At 43.2% G+C, this 19,388-nt stretch overlaps 1 protein-coding gene across 6 annotated transcripts in view; it reads right to left on the bottom strand.

Moving 5' to 3' along the window:
• AUTS2 (activator of transcription and developmental regulator AUTS2) overlaps nt 1–19,388 on the bottom strand; it is a 962,448-nt gene that overhangs the window by 261,831 nt on the left and 681,229 nt on the right. For all 6 annotated transcript variants that reach the window (XM_024204993.2, XM_024204997.2, XM_024204996.2 and 3 more), the window contains exon 5: nt 7,755–7,784. In XM_024204993.2, coding sequence (XP_024060761.1) covers nt 7,755–7,784 — 30 coding nt within the window. The remainder of the gene's footprint in view (nt 1–7,754; nt 7,785–19,388) is intronic.

Here is a 19,388-nt window from a genome sequence, read left to right as displayed (position 1 = left end):
AGCATTGCTAGTGCATAACGTCTGGGGGATTGCTCACCCTCGGGGCAAGTTTCAGGTGAGGCATTTTTCCACAGTTATAAAGGACAACACCTATATGTATACTCAGCATAAATCTCTTTGATGGGAAACATCACAGCTTTGCGGCAAGAGTCACAGAATACTATCCTACCCCTATCTGAAATAAAGCATGCTATGAGATAGGACATTACCATTCAATAACAAGGAAGTGCCCCCTAGTGCTTAGAATGGGGTTCTGTTGATGGTTCTGCCACTGGCTAAACCTATGACCTTGGGCAAGTCATACAGGGCCTGATTGTCAAAAGTGCTCAGTACCCACAATCAGAATCCGATTTTCAAGAGCTCAGTTCTCACTTAGGTACTAAAGTAAGTGGCCACATTTTCAGATGTTACCACGTTGGGTCATGATCTCCAGGGGTACCGCTACACAGCGAAAACAACCCTGTGGAAGTGAGTCGCAGAGCCGGGGTTAACTGACTTGGGCTTGTTGCTATGGGGCTAAAAAGAGCAGCATAGACGTTCGTACTCGGGTTGGAGCTCAGGTTCTGAAACCTGGCCAGGGTCTCAGAGCCCAGGCTCCAATCTGAGCAGGAACGTCTACACTGCTCTTTTTAGCCCCATCACGTGAACCTGCGAGCCCATGCTCTGACACTCGCTACCTTGTTTTGTTTTTTTGTGCTGTGTGGACATACCCTACGTTACTTTAACAGGCCTGTTTAATACCAAGTATTTTTCAGTCACTTATCACTTAGTCCCTGATTTTCCCCTACCACAGCAAAATCTGTGGTTTGAGGGGAGGACAACTTCACCAGGATTCCCTCATGGAGCTCCCTATCAGGAGATAGGCTTTGCTTCCTCACAAAAAAAGGCCGTGCGAGCTATCCCCACACCTGGTGGGTGCTCAGAGAATCATAGGAGACCAGCGTGGTCCACATCAAAAGTCTTCACCAGCTGTGTCCCCCACCACCAGCTCCATGGCAGCGTAACTCAACTGGCTCTGCACTACCAGCAAATCCCTTATCTACAGCTGCACCTTTGATCTCCATGGTGGGGAGGGACACCCTGGAACACGAATACCACCTGAGTCTATACTGTCATTTCTGAGGATTTCCTGCTGGGCTGGAGGTGTGATAATGTGCATTCCCCCACACCCATTTCTTCCATTAGCCAGCCCAGCTGCCACACAAGTGCATCTGGATCTGCAGGGTAGGTTGGTGAAAGGAAGGCAGCTGATACCCTCTTGCTTGTAATAGGGGAAAGATCCAGGTGCAGAGAATTCCTTCCATGCATGGACTTAGGGGGCATCATTATTATGTATTATTTACATTCCAGTAGCACTTAAAGGCCCAAATTGAGATGGGGCCCTTAGGTGCATACGTATAGTAAGAGAAGCATAGATGCTATGATAATGGTGGCCATATAAGTGCAATCGAGCAATAGATCTTCAGTCAAGTGCTACACTCAGAAAGCTTCATTTTTATTTATTTTTTTTTGCTAGAGGGAAAAAAAACAGCTCAACCTCCATTTGGTTTCTAAGTCTCCCGCTATAGCTGGCAAAAATTTAGCAACTGCCAACCTGAGGATGAAAGAGAATATCCCCCTTTTATGAATGCGGCTATCTGTAATGTACAAGATGGGTGTAATGCAATTTCAACACTATTTAATCCGTTTGTAATGGTGCTTTTGTTACTGGCAACAGCTCCTGCATAAGGAAGCCAAGTGCCAAGCAGTTAATTAGCTTGGTCTTTATTTATTTATTTAAAGCGGCCTTTTTTTTTTTTTAAAGAAAGATTGAGTTCCTGTGTTCTATCCATTTCCAAGAGAAGGAGGAACAACACAGAGGATCAGCATCATGGATGGGCAAATCTTATGGTCAGAAGTGAGAATGGATTTAGTTAGGATCAGAAAGGTGACTGGTAGCCAAGCTCAGGTCCGGAGGAGGGTTTTGTGGGGAAAGGGAAGTTGGCCCATTATGGAGTCAGGGAACTTGCCACAACGTTTGGTTAGGATGGGAATTTATTATGGGGCACCGCAGGTTTCAGTGTGGGCCCATTCCGATAACTGTAACCTACTTTTGATGCTTATTACCACCCTGATCTCTTGGATCTGTAACACTGGGCTAGGAATTTTGTAAGACTCTCGGGAGATTTCCAGTTGGGCCAGAAATAACTCTAAAAGCAGAACTTCTGGTTGTGCTGAATCACGGCACTTCCATGCTGGAACAAGGAAGTGCAGAGGTGTGTGAAAATGAAACAATGAGGAAATCAAGTTATTCTCTGAATCTCAGTAAAGGTACCATTTGAGGCAAGGTTTCAGACCGTTTCTTACCTCCAACTGATTCTCCATTCCTATCTAAATACTATTATAGAGAAAGAAAGACAGAGGCTGAGAGGGGGAGAGAAAGGGACAATAGTAATAAGAAATCTATATTATTTTAGAACTCTATACTATACAGTAGGTTTCATTAAAATAAGCAGCTTGTACTCTGCATTCAACTTTATCAGGTATTCTCTGTTCTGCACTTAGAATAGGGAATACTGCAAATATGGAACATTTAATTACCAAATGTAGTAACAGATTACATATAGCTCTCTCTAAAGCCTGCAAACAAGAAAATTTAGCAGCGGCACCTTCAAAATACACTATATACACACACATACTACGCAGATATTTTACACAATTTTATATATGCAATTTAAAAGTATATCTAGTATGTATATGATGGATCATGCTATGATTTATCATCTCTCACACCATACTCATGTTCACAGCTGTTTTATAAGTCATCAAATGTGTTAGCTTTATCATTAAAAACATTCTGACATAAAAATAACATTCTGCAAAGGATTTTTCACAGCTCCTATGGTGCCTACAATGGGGCTCTAGAGAGAAATACTGAGTCTGACAAGTAAAAAACCAATGCAAAAGTAGGCTACATAAGGTACATAAAAGCATTCAATCCTGAATTGGCCATGGAGTAGATCCTTTTATTTTACTCTTATCTTGATCCTATGTATTTCACTTTCCACAGGGGGATTATACACATTTAGCTGATATTTTTCTTTGGACAGGTAAACCCCTTTCCCACCCACCACCCACCCGCCCTATACAAGATCCATACTGAATTCCCATTTAAATCAATGGAAACACTCGCCCGGTCTTCACTGAACCTTGGATCATAACCATCATGGGCAATCAGCAAGATTTTGAATTACCTGCCCCATACAGAATTCAGGTTAGCATGATTCAGGAACAGCAACATAAAACAACTTGGTTATCACTGGGCTATGAAAAGAATTAAATTGTTAGTTATGGTGATTTTCATTTATTGGGCATCTCACATTTTACATATACAACTTAGATAAAAATCCTGTAGATGCAGACCTTTTCCTTCCAAAGTCTAGCTTAGGTAACATGTTATACTCTGCAATGAAAGCCCCCATTGCCAATGAGATGATTTCCCAAGTCAGGTCTGAGTCAAAAATGTTAAAAGGACCTAAAATATGGCCCTTAGCTTCTAAAGCAGCCCAATTAAATACAGTGGTTGTGAGGAGGGTAATAGAGAAGGTAGAAAAAACAGTAGTTTGGTCCTTAGCTTAGTGTCTCTAAGCCATTAACACATCTGTTCATCAACCAGAATACTCCCTTTATTTACAGAAAATGAATTAATTTGCACTGATAGCTTTTCCTCTATTAATTACCATGTGTATAATTTTAAAAATTAAATCTTGATATCAGAGGAAAACACAGTTGATCTTAACTATGTCATCGTGCAATAGCTTGCCCTTATTTTAGATCACCAGCTTTGGAGATCTGCACAGACTAAGAGACTGACAGGCCTTTTAATGGAGAAAATCCAGGAGTCTCATGAGATCCATGCTTTTTTGGTTCAATAAGAATCCTCAGTGGTATTTGCTGAAGAGATCCCTGGACATTAAGCGACATCAACTGCCATCTCTTTAAGCATTAGTGATTCAGATTCTGATGTGAATCCTCTAAACCAATGCGTGCACACGCACACAACCCACTCTCAAAGATTTATAATAGGAGAACAGACAGCACACTCAGAGTGCTGTGGTCTGAAACCTTATGTATCACAAGGAGCCAAGGAGAATATATATATCTGTGGGGAGACTATACAGTCCAGAAACTTGTGGTTTAAAAGTAAGACACAGACACAAGCCTTAGCTACAGCAACATATTTTTCCTATTAAATATCCTTGTTTCTTCTTCCAGAGAAACTCCTGGACTAAACGCCTCATACTAGGGCAGATACAGACAGAGAAAGTGACTCTAGTTTCTGGCAGCTTCCCGTTAAAAGCTGGGGTGGGAGAATTGGAGGCACAGCCATCACCTAATAGAGATCAAACTTCATCACAGCTAGATATATCTCAAATTGGGAAAGAGGATACCGATAGCCTAAGGTACAGCACTTCTTCTCTACCACCACTCCTTATTCTCCCCAGCCTGATGGGTATCTGCCTCCCATTCCCCCTATTCTTCCCTGGGCTCCTTTTCTTCACTGTGGTATTTGTGGCCATGTTTGAGTTCGCCGGCCTTTAAACTTCCTTCACTCCGTTATACAGTAAGCACTATACTGACCTGATATTTTTGACTCTAACCCAGGCTCGTGGGGCCTCTTTATACTAGCACACTAAGTCATTGCTCCCAACACCCCCCCCCCCATCTCTACTCGCCAGAGGGCACAAATTTCTCGTAAGCAATAGAGACCAGCATGGATATGCCCCGGGAACCCCAAAGTGAAACAAAATCATCTCCCCCTAACGTTTCTGATTGGCCAATGCTGGATCCATGCTACAGAGCATGAGCTTTTGTAATGGAAGACTGCAGCTCCCATTGAGAGGCAATTTCCTATCTTGACTCACATGCCTTCTCACGGAAACGTTAACTTGTGTTGGGAGTAGAATAGTTGTAGACTCATCAGAATGCATTAAAGTAGTGCCACCCAGGGCTGATTTGACAATTATTGCACAACAACGGCAACTCCGTGTCTCAAAACTGACATCCGTGCTCTTCCAATGGGTACAAGAGATTTGGTTCAAGGCTCTAATGCTACAAGGTGCTAAGTGCCCTCAATGCCCAGTGTCATCCATGAGAACTGAAGCTGCTAGCTCCACCCAGGAGATGGTCAGCACATTGCAGGGGCAGGCCCTTACGAAGTACCCTCTGTTGTCCCTGCATGTTTTCTCATAGAAATTTTTGGTCTTAAAAAAAAAAAAGAAATATTTTATTTTAAACGAGGATTCAAAAATCTTCAGGGGTCCTATTGAAAGAGATCTAAAAGATCCTGCCTGTCTGAAGGAAGGAAGTTTCTACTTGTCAGTTAAACAAAGGAATAATGCACAGCCTCTTTTATAGTGTGTACTTTACCTGTCATCCAGCAGCCCATTATCATGTCACGGCAGAGTGCACTTTTCTACAGGTCACTTTGTTTAAAATGACATGGATAATGCACATGTCAGCGAGCTGACAGTCCTCACCGTCCTTCAGAGATAAAAACCGCAAGACAAGCGCCTGTTCTTATCTGGGGTACATGCCTTGGTCTATCATCTAAGTCAGACAGAACATGATTTCTCCAGAGAGCACTTTTTTCATTTCCTGATTTTAAGGAAATCAAATAAGCACCATTTGTCTTCATCTGAATATGCTTGACCTGCTCAAATGATGATGTCTTGCATTTTATAACAGGCTACATATGCTGAATTCAAATTAACAGCAGAACAAGGCCCTTAGATCTCTGCCTAGGCTGCCAGTGTAGGCTCGAAAAATACACCAGCTTTAGCAGCTTTCTTTCAGAATTGGGTCTGAGCTGCACAATTCAGAGCTGGGTTTGGTTCTGGGATCTGAACTGCCTCAATCACCAGGGACATTTGTATCTGAGCTTAATCTCATCCCTTTGACAAGGCATCAATTGTCAAGTTCAGATCCAGGTCTGGATTTCAAACTTTCTCTGCACCAATCCTGGGACATTCAGTGAGGGGGGCCATTTTGGGCCCCTCTCCAGTATTGTAATGAAGAAATATCCCTTAATTGTCAATACCCAGGTCCCTAAAAGCTGCCCAGTTTGCCTTTATACACAAAACTGCTGGGAGAGAAAAGCATCAGGAAAACTGGCAGAGGTTAGCTCTGCAACTATAGGAGTGGAAGGAAAATACATTTATGGTGCTAGATACCATAAACATAGGTACCATGCTCAGTTTATCATCTTCCCCCACATAAGGAATATTCTGAAAATGAATAATCACTATATTGGGTGGAATTTAATAATAATGCATTAGAAGTTCATATCTAAAGATGCAGGTTAATATTCTGTGTAAAAAAACCCCAACAAAACCACACATCTCTGTTGTCATTCTCTGATTTACTCCAGTGATTAGTCTTCCTATGGAGGGGAAATCACTAATGGAGTCAAATGCCGCAAACCAAAGTAAATAGTATGTCTTAACATAGTTAACAAATGATTATGAAAACCACAGAAGAAACAAATCCCGTTTGGGAAGTTATCAAAAGCTGAGGGCCAAAGAGTTGGCAGTTGAAGGCACAGGGAGAGTTTTTTCCTTTTCTTCCTCCTATAGAAAGACATCACTGATTAACTTTACCGAATTTGAGCCCTTGCAGTCTGTTGTTTCCTTGTGCATTTCACAACATGCTTAGATTCTTTTCTGATGTGTCAGTGGAGATACACAATGGTGTCATGTAAAGCACATCATCTTCCTTCTTCTTGGTCTACCTGGAGTCAGTTCATAGAACTAGTCACTGTCCTCTAAATAATGTGAGGGAGCCACATGGAGCAGACATCCCCACATTCTTCCCCAAATGTACCCAGCAAAGAAAAGAAGAGGAGAAAGCAGTTAAACTGACAAAGAAAAAGGTTTGGGGTCATCCCTTAAGGCCCGTCACACACATAAGAGTCGCAGAATTCAACCTAGAAATGACATTTTAAAACCTTTTTTCTCCATTATGATCATTTGTTTTGACAGGCAAGAACGTTATACAGAGGTTTGTTCACATCAAAGGAAAAATATCAGACATATGAAAATACATTGATGCAAATACTACAGTTCTTAGCATCATGAACAACAATAGCTTTATCAATCGGTGCTTCCCTGACATTTTTAACAGCACAACTACTTCCTCCCGCACACACCCCGCCCCAAGATTCTTAGGGTGGGATCATTAGTCCTTTACAAAGAAAATCTGTTGATCTGCCTAGGGCCCAGCTTCCAAACGTTGTTTCAATGGAGGCACTCTCAAAAATAAATGTATGAACCCGTAGAGCTGGCAGAACCTTGCATGTGCACATGCAAACCAGACAACAGTGTGGATAAACGACCATTTAAAAGAGCAAATATGGATCTTTCCAAATATGTCCCCTTGCGTTCATGACATGTTCGCGTTTCCAAAAGGTAAACGCAGCTATGCAAAGGGCCAGTGGTCAAAGCAGTGTTCATAAGCTACACACACAAATTACGTTACCAATATGTTTCAGAATGGGAGGTGGAGCCTCTAATTCATGGTCTAGAAAAGTTTTTCCTAAAGCATCTGATCCAAAACCCATTGAAGTCAATGAGAGTCTTTCCACTGACTACAGTGGGCTTTGGATCAGGTCCTAAAACATGTATAAACAACTGAAAAATAGAAGTGAATCCAACAAGACGTTCTCTGTGCCCATAATGACATCGAACAGTACAGGTTGCAAGAGCTCCCCAGCTTACCTTCTCTTCTTGATCACTGTCACTGTCACACTGAAATGGAAAAAGAAAAAAAAATAAACATGGATAAGAGAAACCTTTCCAAAACAAAACAGAGATAAAAGATATGACCAAAGCTCTCAAAATGAGTGAAACACACATAGTCCATTAGGCTGCAATTGTAATTCCTTTGGAAAGAAACACTTACTATATAACAGGAATTCCTCCCCCACCCTTGCAAAAAGCATTTGTAGTTAAAGACACCATACTTGTATTTTTGTTTCTATTACAATACTACCATGATTCAACAAAGTCATTTGGAATATAGCCCTATTCGCCCAGTCAGGCTAATTTACATTCAAGGAAGCTGGTCTTGCATCAGGACAGTTAGAAACCAAAATTAAATCACAGGGCAGGAAAAAATATTAGCTGCTTCCTTTATCTGATGAAAAGTAGGTATCGCGTTGCCTCCCAACAGATCAGCTGCAAAGGTTTTGTCAATGGCCGGACATAGAAACAGTTTAGACAACACTTGTTTGTCCTAGAAGATACACATGACAAGTCTACCATTTTACTCCATTATTACTGTAGATGGCTCGTTTTGGTGCCATTGCTCACAGATGATTCACTGAAAAATTCAGATGACTCAAGACAAATCAAAATGGAACTGAGAACATGGTGTATCAAGGCTCTATTCAGGGAGATGTTCTGGACTCCTAAGCTGGGACCGATGATGACACGTAAACACTTGCACTGTACATTGCTGATTACCACACTGGTGTCTATCTTGCAAAACATCTCTTTCAGTTGTTCCATTTTTAAATACCACAAATAATACCACAGCTAGAAATGGGTGAACCTCAAGTGGTGAATCGGTATGGAAAAGAAAGCAGAAGTTCAAATCTTACCTGAACTATTGATTTTCTTAGAGTCAGTAAAAATAGGGACATGGGAATTGCTTTATCAACTCAGACCACTGGTCCAGTATCCTGTCTCAGAGTGGCTAGTAGCAGATGCTTCAAAGGAAAGAGTAAGACTGCCACAATGGACAATTATACAATACCATACCTATGGGGAAAGCTTCTTCCTAACCCAGGCAGGAAGCCAATGGGAGTTAGGCAACAAAATATCTTTAAGGATCTGGGCCTTAGTGCTCAGTTTATGCCCTGAATCATGAGGAGTTACATTCATTATACATTTTTCCTAACTAATGTAACTGTAAAAGTTTTTGTCTTCACTGCTTTAGATTTCTCCTAATTCTTTTCCGGGAGAGAGTAAATGGGAGCACCTGCTTTACTTTCTCTGCACCACTCTACTCACTACCAAGCTATGGCTCAGAATTATTCACAGATATTATCTGGCAAATAATTTCAAATAATGGATAAATTAGAGAAAACTGCCATCTGCCTGCAGATAATTCCCAAATAGGAACAGAGGTGAAATTCATTGAACAAATTATTCATTAAAAATGATTTATCTAACCCTACTTTGCACCTGGCTACTTTGGTGACTGGAATAATATTAAAAAAAAGATCAGATCAGGTAGATGAGACACAATTTTATATCAGAACTTAACCTCAAACAAAGAACAAGGTAGGATTTGTTTGTTTGTTTGGTGTGCATGCCGTGTGTGTGTGTGTGCGCGCGTGTGTGTTTATGTTACTAACAAAAGTAACATTTGACATTTTTATACTAGAGAGGGGGACATATACTAGGAGACAGCAAATTATGTTTTTTTCCCCTTTCAACTTGCGCCCATCCGGAGACTTTGATCCTGCAATCACTTATGCACATAAGAAGTTCCACTGAGTTCCATATAACTATCCCTTCTGTAAAGTTATCCAGATATGCCCTAGGTTTGCCTATATGCCAAAACATACAGCATTTTTCATCAGTGCATACCAGATCACATTACAAAGTAGGTATCATTATCCCCATTTTACAGTGGAGACACTGAGGCACAGAGAAGGGAGCAGGGAGGGGGAAATGATTTAGGCAAGATCACTCAACTAGCCGGAGCTGAGGATAGAATCTAACCATTGGCCCAAACTGCCTCCTTCTCCACTATTATTTTCAGTGTCATAAACCAAAAGGAGCAAGCACAACAATGGATGTTGTGAATTGACAACAGCAACAAATCGTTTTACATGCCTCCCCTTCTTTTGGAGTTTAAGGGATTTCTCCCCGGTTCACAGGTGTGCTGACGGATTGTTTTTGGTTTTGGTATTTTTTTTTTCCAGGGAGGGGGAAGGAGAACACCTGGTAGGAAGGTTTTTTCCTCCCCCCCTCCAATCTCTTACAACTTCAAGTTGGCAAAGTAATCAATGACCTCTGAATTTCCCAGCACAACGTTTACCTACATTCCAGAGATGCTGCAGAGAAAGCTCGGGGAATGGTTATTTCCATCAAAGCGTTAAGCCTCCTGCCTTCCGACAGTCCAGTTCTAATTTCAAGGTCCGCTTAGTTCTGCATCAAATAATTACGGCTATACCCAGAAGCACCTTGTCTCCAGAGTTAAACATATGGCGAAGGACTGAGACCTACTGGTGTCCATTATGGAAGCAACGCGGGTGCCAAGCTGATTAAAAATGCTCAGGCTCCCTTCACAACATGCCTGGCGACTGACAGCTTCGCGATTTGGCCACTCACTCTGTCTGCCAAAAAAGCCTCTGCTGTGCTGGGGCCCACATGGCGCTCTGAGAAAACAGTTCCATTCCTGGTATTAAATTCCCATACTGACCCGAGGACTTTGCCGTGAGCTCAGCAGGAGCGCACCAGCCAATTTACAGCTCCATCCTCAAGAGCCCTGAGTGCCAGCCTCTGGCAGAGACGAATGATGGTCAAACCCCTACAGCTCATAAATTATGCAAAGGCAATAAATGCACTCAGCAAACAGCTCCTAAGGTTTGCCTAGCCTGGCTCCTAATACACTTTGTAAAATGCCAGGAGTCCTGCATACACAAGGCATCTATTTCACTCATAAAGAGGTTTTGTTGAGAAGGAGCAAGGGAAAGAGACCCACAGTCCTGTAGAGCTGTTTCAATAGCTGAATGTTATGGGCACTTTTATGAAAGAAAGGGAGGAAAAAAAGGGCGGGAGATGGAAGAGGATTTACATGCTGTGTTGAGTTTAAATTTTCATTTAACATGTATGTGTTTCTGGCCCAGAGTGTGCTGCATTGTAATGCTAAATGGGCTTCTCCTTGAGGATAAAAGATACAGGATCCCCCACCTTTCATGAAAAAGAACGGAGCCATTTATTTGCATAGAAACATTGAACAAGACATTAAGAGGAGGAAGAATGGGTTTGTTGCTATGGCTCAGAACTGGAAGTTGGGGCAACTGTACTCTCTTCTTGGATCTGAACACGCTCAGTGTGCGCTGTTGGGTAAGTCGTTTAGGCCCACATTTTCAAAGGTGGTCAAAGGATTTGCATGTTTCCATTTCTGGTGCCTTTTTCCAGAGATTCTGAAGTACCCGCAGTTCCCATTTACTTCAGCTGGAGCTGCACACGCTCAGAAACTCTGAAAAGCAAACCTTGAATGTCTATAGTTAATCACCTCCTAAAATTAGTGGCCACTTTTGAAAACTTAGGGCTAAATTTGGCAATGCCTCAATTTTTTTCATTTGTAAAATGAGGATAAAAATATCTGCCCACTTCACAAGGGTACAGTGAAACTAAAACGCATTCATGTTTGTTAAATGCTTGGGATTTTCAGACAGAAGGCACAAGAGAAATGAAGAAAAATAGTGGCAATAGAAGAATTGTATAACCTTGATTTCAGCTCACCGTATTATACAGTTATTAGCAGCTTGAGACCTGTTTCAGTTACCTAGGAAGGGATCACTGCATTAATCATCAAGTTCATGCTAACTCACTGTGTTACACAGAGACGACTAATGACCTGCCAATACTTCCTTTGCATAGCCTTATCTTCTGACACCTATAACACAACTGTCAAGAGGTGCTCCAGAAGGAAGTCTTACCTGATGAGACAAATTCTACTCTCAGTCACGTGGGTGAAATCAAAGGGCTTTCACAGGTGCGAGGGAGAGCAAACAAGATTCTCAGCCCAATATTAAAGATATCAAATACCAATTTGGATTTTTTTTGTTGATATAGGAGTGGACAGTTAATGGAGTATAACAACTTGATGTTTCATCTCCACGAACCTCTAATTCAAAAATGGCTTTGTTCTTTCAACCAGTGCTTTTGGAAGTGGTGTTTTGTGTGTGTGTATATATATATATATATGCCTATGCAACACAATATATAACTAAAATATTGTGTTGCATAGACATCAGACTTTTGAACCAGTTTACTATAGTCAGTAAACTTCCAACAAAGAACTTCATACATGCGTTTACTGTAGATGAACTATGCCCTTGTGCACAGAACCAGCACAAAACTTGTACACCACGCAAGTCCCTATTCTGGAACTTAAGCAAAGCCATTTGCACAGGGGCAAATTACACTCTGTGCACATACTACATGGGCAGGAGCGGCGCCAGGGTTTTTGACGCCCTAGGCGGGGGTCCTTCCGCGCTCCCAGTCGGTAGCAATTCTGCGGCGGGGGGGGGGCCTCCCCCCCCCCCCGCCTCGGGGGCCCCCGGCAGCCGGCCCCCAAGCGGGGGAAGGCCCCCCCCCAAAATTGCCCCCGAAGCCCCGGGGCATGGAAGGCCCCCCCCCCCGCCGCCAAAATGCCGCCCCCCCAAATCCTGGCACCCTAGGCGACTGCCTAGATCGCCTAAATGGAAGCGCCGGCCCTGTACATGGGGATAATTTACAGATTCTAGTCCTATGCATATTGTGCGTCTCAATAACCTGAGCCCAACGCATGTGCTGCATTCAGATAATCTTCAGATTTGGGCCCCAACACATATAGTAGTTCAGAGCTATCATGGCCTGCTTTTCAGAGGGGTTGAGCAACCACCGCTCTCATTGGGCCTCGCTGAATGTTACGGGTGCTCAGCACCTCCGAAAAGCAGGCCAATGAGCCCGCAGGCATATATTATAACTGAACGATCCACAGCTCTTTTCCCTGGTTCTTATGAGTGCGTTGCTGCCTGTGCATCCACTGAACACAAGGTATGGCTGCTGGCACCTAGGACCAGATTTTCCAAAGAGCTCATGGCCAGATTTTTAAGTGCTCAGCACCAACAACTGGGCCAAATAATTAAACAAAACCAAAAACGCCCAAATCAAACCAAACCAAACCCAACGCTCGGGCACCTAAATATGAACCAGATTTTCAAAAGTGATCAGCCCCTAGCAGCCCCTATGATGACACTTATGGCCAGATTTTCAAATAAACACAACACACAATATGGTGAGTTCTTCTGAATAATTTAGCTCTTTGGGCCCCTCAAAGAAAGCAGCGTTGGAAGTGATTAATGTCTTCACAGTCTCGTGCTGGGTAGGCGGGACCCTGTTACAATGTTCACAGAGGAACTACAGGTCTCCAAACCAGCCCTAAGACAAGTGTCAGAGACAGGATACTGAGCTAGATGGACTGTTGGCCCGTCCCAGAATGGCTGTTCTTCTGGTCTTTAGGATATGCCAATCTCACTCCCTCAACGTTCAACTCCACTCACATGTGAGCAAACGGAGCTTTATTTCTATCAACATGTTGTATTTATTTGTGATGCATATTGAAAATGCACGTTCACTCCTGATTTCTATATAATACAGAGCACATTATCAACACTCCTCAAAACTACAGCAGGAATATCATCAGACCAGCATCAGCTTGTTCAAAATGGGCACCTTTATTATGTGGCCTCACAGACCCCATGTCAAGGGACTAGTATTCAAACCTCATTTTGCGGTACTTCTGCAACTACGCACTGAGACCAACAGCATACGTGAACAGCTCTACACTATGAATTGCATCTTGGTAACCCATGCACCTGCGTTTATATGCATGCACTGCTGCCGCCGCTGCAAATCTGTGTTTCTAGAAGCCTTCTGAAGTGAGGAAGCAACATCCAGTTTGCAAGAGTTCTGAACTGACAAAAAAACACCGTATTGTTCCCCTTTGTGTTCCAGGCAACCCTTTAAAAAACCTTATTAGGACAGCTCAGGATCATAAGATACGCTGCTCTCCATCTGTCCTTGTTGCTGCATAAATAGAATTACAGATCCAGTTAATTCATCTGCTCCAACAAGTGAGAGTATGTACCTGAAAAATAGAAAAGTTCTCTGTCTCAATGTTGGGGTTTAATTATTGTTGTTGCGTTTGAAGAGGAAGGCTAGAAAGCTGAGAGTTGGTTCAAAGAAGGTAGCACGGCCCTAGCTGTGGAGAGTAAAGGTTAAAACCTCCCCCAGTTCCTGCACAGTGAAAGCTGTCCCAATTCCACTTTTCAGAAATCAGTCATCCTATCATGTTATAACTATAATTTGGGCCCATTTTAATAGCTTGAGAGAGCTTGTGCAAATCAAGCTGAGTAAAGGTCTGAGCCGTCTCACCAGCTCATTCAGGCTGAAGCCCCACTATGGAATTCTATGTACCTCACTGATTGAATACACTCTTGTGCAGAAAGTGGCAGTCATTGAATATATCATGTACAATGACACCGATGAGGGCATTGTTCTACGTTTCCCTCCATGGACTTTGCTGGAACAGCTATTTTGTATCTTGAATCCATTTATCATTGCCACCAAACAAATCAGCACCACTGAGGTACCTGCGCTGAGCAAAGTGATGCTACTCAACTGTTTGCTGAAAAGAAATCTGAAGAAAATGAGGGAAAACCCAGGCCTCAGCCATGCTCACACTAGAGGTGAAAGTGGGCCGGTACGGTGTTCCGGTAAGAAGTGGCCGCTGGTACGGGCCTGTACACAGCCGCAGCAGCGCTTTAACATTGCTGCCCCTTTTGACACCCCCCCCACCCCGGGCCGCCGAGGGGGAGGAGGGGGAAGAGGGGCAGCTGCCCCGGGGCCCGGTGATTTAAAAGGGCCCAGGGCTCCCAGCTGCCGCCCCCACTACCACAGCAGCGGCCGGAGCCCCAGGCAGCGTGGCCTGGGCAGTGCGGAAGGGCTGGCTGGGGGAGGCTGACACCCAGTCCCGCTCCTTCCGTCTGAGGCCCGCCACTTCCAGGGGCCCGGAGCCGGGCCCCTGTATCAGTAAGACTTTTATATTACTTTCACCCCTAGCTCACACTGACATTAGCAATATTCTTGTCCATCTATCCACCAGTGACAAACTGTGAGCCTCAGGAAAGGGCAGAGGGATTATATTTTAGCTATACACTTAGACCTCTGCTTCCAAGAAAAACATCTTCGAGATGAAAGGAGACACAGACAGAATACACAGGCAATTTTCTAATTGATGCAACGGAGACAACGAGACTCATGAAGAAGCCAAGGGTGAGCTTTGACTTTCTTTCCTGTCTCTGGCTTTACCTGCAAGGAGCATTCAGCATGGTACTCCTGGCCATAGAATCTTAGATGTAGTGAACTGCAAATTAGTCCATGTCACATTCTCCAAAGCAATCAACATCAATTCCTTGTAAAGTCTGTCTTTAAGGTACAGGTGGGCTGAGGAGGTTTAGGGTTTGTTTTTGCAAAACTAACATGGGTTATTCAGCTGTAGGTTCTGTTTTATCCAAACCACCAAAGTTTGAACAAGGAATTCCAATGTTGGCCTTTTATCTGGGTCCTATTTTATCAAAACCATCTCTGCGCTGATGAAAGGTACCATTTTTGGAATTCAAAATTATTTTGGCCCCTTTGGAAAAAATGGTTGAAAACCTAGGACCATAAGCTTCAACCATAAGCTGTTTGAAGTCCTCTCACCCACCACTAGTTGAAAAATGACACAATTAATTGCTCTTTCTAGCTCCTCAAGAGTTGTGCACAACAAATAAGTCTGATCAGCAGTCTAAATAAAACAATTACAGTTTGAAGATCAAAGCCAAAACATCCAAATAGTTTATTACTGTCCACAAAAAAGAAAACAAATAAAGTAAGTCAATCTTTGCGCATATATGTGTGTGTGTACATACATGTCATCATCACCACTACTCCCATAGCCGCATTGGTCATTGGGGCACCATCACTGATGAGCAATCAACCAATTGTCTCCACCCCTGAGTGCTTGAGTCTCTGCGAAGTCCATTCCTGTCCATTCTTTTATGTTGTCAGTCCATTTCTTCTTCTGTCTACCTCTTCTTCTCCTCCCCTGTACTGTCCCTTGGAGGATGATCTTGGATAGGCCAGATGATCTTGTTATCTGGCCATACCACTTCAGTTTGTGCTTCTTCATGGTCGTCAGGAGGTCTTAATATGACCCAAGGCATTGGGTGATGATGTTGCGGACCTCTTCATTAGTGACGTGGTCGAAGTGGGAGATGCCCAAGTTTTTACTGAAGTATCTCATCTCTACCACCTGTATTTTCCATTCAAGTTCTGTCGTAAGGATCCATGTCTCGCATGCATACAGAAAAATGGAGGAGATGACCATTGCATGCAGCAGTTTGAATTTGGATTCCAGGGAGATGATCTTATTCCTCCAAATTGGCTTTAACTTTGCCACTGCTGCTGCTGTTTGTGCAGTTCTTGCCAGAATTTCTGCCTTTGATCCTTCATCAGTGATGATTGCCCCCAAATACTTGAACTGTTTCACTGTGTCCAGCTCTTGTCCACTGACAGTGCTATGTGAGCGGATCCTGTCACGTTTGTGTGTCATCAGCTTGGTTTTCTCTGCACATGTTGTATTTTGTATGGTTTCATCCAATCATTTCACAAGGTTGGCAAGTTCATCTTCGCTGCCTGCCAGGCCGTCAATGTCATCAGTGAACTGAAGATTTGAGATTTTTTGTCCCCCAATGCTGACTGTGCATATGTGATCTTCTAGGGCACGAGCGTTCCAGGTACATGTGTGTACCTTTTGCAAACAGTGCTCGGTAGCCATAACTTAAAGAGTATCGAATACAGTGGTTTAGTTAGACAAAGGATGGAATTCACCCGGTGCAGAGGGCAAGCATGAGGTAGATGTTACAATGGAGATCCACTTAAGCCCTGTTTTGATTCCAGGATCACTTTGCTCTACTTTGAAGGCTAACGCAGAATTTAAGTGGTGCACAGGCTTTCTTATGGCTATCCGCACAGGGATGAATTTCACCCAGAGAGAACAGGAATGATCTATAGCTAGATGGTTCCTTTAGGCACAGCACTGAATAAGGGGTGATGTATAAAAGGCACACCACCCCCGATACACCCTCTGAGACACCATATTTTCTTTGCTATCCTTTTGTTTCAGGGGGATCGGGAGAAAGAGGGAGTTACTGCAGAAAGAGTGCCGCTTACTTTTCCCCTTAACTGTCTCCCATCAGGGCTACCCTTTGTTGCATTTCTCCCAATGATGCTTAGGGCCTGATCCAACTCCCTCTGAAGTAAATGGAAAGACTCCCATTGACTTCAATGAAAGATTAATTGGCCCTTAGAGAAGTCATACCCAACAAGTAATGATGGCACAAAGAATTCAGGGTGGCATTTCCCAAGGAGCCTGCATGAGTCAGGCCCCCAAATCCCACTGGTCACCCAATAGGAGCTGGCACCTAGCTCCCACAATCCATTTTGAAAATGCCAACCTCAGCCACTCAGTAAAATGAACCCACAAGCCATTCTGATGCAATAACTTTCTTGTCCCGGTTCACCAAGTCACCATCATGTCCCTAAATAAAAATTACTCCATATTATTCCATTCTCTGGTGCTCCCAGTACATCTTTGCTTCTTTATGACTGTCTTTTAGACGGAAAGCACTTTGGAGCAGGGACTGTCTTTATTTTGCATCCCTCTATAGTGATGAGCACTCTTTCAGTGTTTAACGAACCAGTAACAACAATAAGATGCATCAATACTCTAAGAATAGGTTAACCACAAAGAATTGAACTAATCACTGTCAATTGCAGTCAGTGCCTAATAGTGATCTAGCCAGAAGGGTCCCTTTTTCATCCATCCCAAACTTAGACCAATGGTTCTGTCTAGCATTTGATTCTTCCATATGCTGTACAGGCTAATGAAAGCAAGCTGTGCTGATGGACAAAAAGCAAAGCACGTTATGGGTTAAAATAATACAAGAGTCTATTTTTTCCACTGTGTTGTGATCCATAAAAATCACCCTGAGCCCTTCCTCTTTCTTCTCTGCCTGTGAAGCCAATTGCTTTGATTGCAGTGATATGAGCTTGCTGAAATGACTTGCCCTTGCTTGTGAAGCAAATGGAACATGCTAATAGAACTTATCGCATTACCCGATGCAAAAGTGCCATAGCTCATTACTTTAAGATAAAAGGATATCATTGCAGACGGGAAGCAGAATTGACTTTCTGAGGCCCGACTTGATGATGATTTAATCAACTGCTCTCTTTCACTTCTCATCTCTGTGCCTGTCGGTTTCACAGGTGCTGTTAAATGAGACACTCAGAAAGTGAGCGCAGGGAAAGAAATTGCTGTCATTACTTTTCAAGAAAGGAGGTATGCAAATTTTCGACAGAAAGATTGCGTTCATAATGGGCCTGGTAAAATACAAGGATCATGCTTGACAGGTGAGGGCAAGTCATTTGTACATCCTTAAAGTGAAGCAACCATCCTCATTTAAAAACTGTGCTCGATAAAAGAAACTACAAATGAAAGCCATGTGGCAGCTGGGAAGCAGCAACCAAACCCTTGAAGGCATCTCTATTGCAGGTCTGGCTTCAGTACCAGCCTGTGGCCTTCTCAGATACACTCTTTCCTAATTGTCAGCTGGCCAAATTTTGACCTCAGAGACTCACATGGAACTCCCACTGAATAATAGCTAACTGCTACCCCCGCACACTTAGCCTGGAACCTGAGAGTCAAGATGGGTTCTTTCTTTCTTCATCATCATCACTAGTAGTATTTGCAAGAGAAAGAAACAAATAAACAAAAACCCCAAGTCAAGAAAGAGCTAAGGTTGAGACTACATATTAGTAACCTGATGGTCAAAAAGCGTTGTTGGAATGGTGAAATTACCCTAAAAACCAAATATTACAAATCCAGGAGACTTAGAATTAAGGTTTCACTTAAAAGAAATCCAAATACGTTAAGATATGGTAATACAGTTAAGAAATTCTAATAACCCTAACTTTGCCCTGTAGTGATGGAATTCAGTAACTGTCTGACTCATTAGTGTTTGTGATCTCAGATAAGATTGAACTGATTTTTAATGGACAGTTGACCCTCATAATAGCTAGAGCACAATGGCCAGTTTAGAGAGTGGTGTTTTGTACTTCCGGAATAGCACAAAGCAGCCAATGTGTACTAGTGAACTTGGTCCTTAATTGATTGTCATCTTATTGATTACGAGTGTTCTATTCTATTCTCTATAAGTTCTTGCACGACCAGGGCCGGCGCAACCCATTAGGCGATAACATTTTGGGGGCGGCGACTGCGGCGGCCGGATCTTCGGCCGCCCCGGTCATCGGCGGTATTTCGGGGGCGGGACCTTCCGCCGCCTCTCTCGGGGGCGGTATTTCAGGGGCGGGACCTTCTGCCGCCTAGGGCGGCAAAAAAGCTGGCGGTGCTCCTGTGTACGATGCTCATCACCATAGCATCTGGAAGTTTTCCAGTAGTGCATTAAGGAAGGTGACTAACATCTGTCACGTGTTTGTTCGCTCATCCTCTCAACAGGGAGA

This window comes from Terrapene carolina, unplaced genomic scaffold (assembly GCF_002925995.2).
Source record: "Terrapene carolina triunguis isolate 2854851 unplaced genomic scaffold, T_m_triunguis-2.0 Scaffold231, whole genome shotgun sequence".
Classification (NCBI taxonomy): Eukaryota; Metazoa; Chordata; order Testudines; family Emydidae; genus Terrapene; species Terrapene triunguis.
Note: the sequence above shows the minus strand (reverse complement) of the source record. Positions and strands in the feature narration are given on the sequence as shown.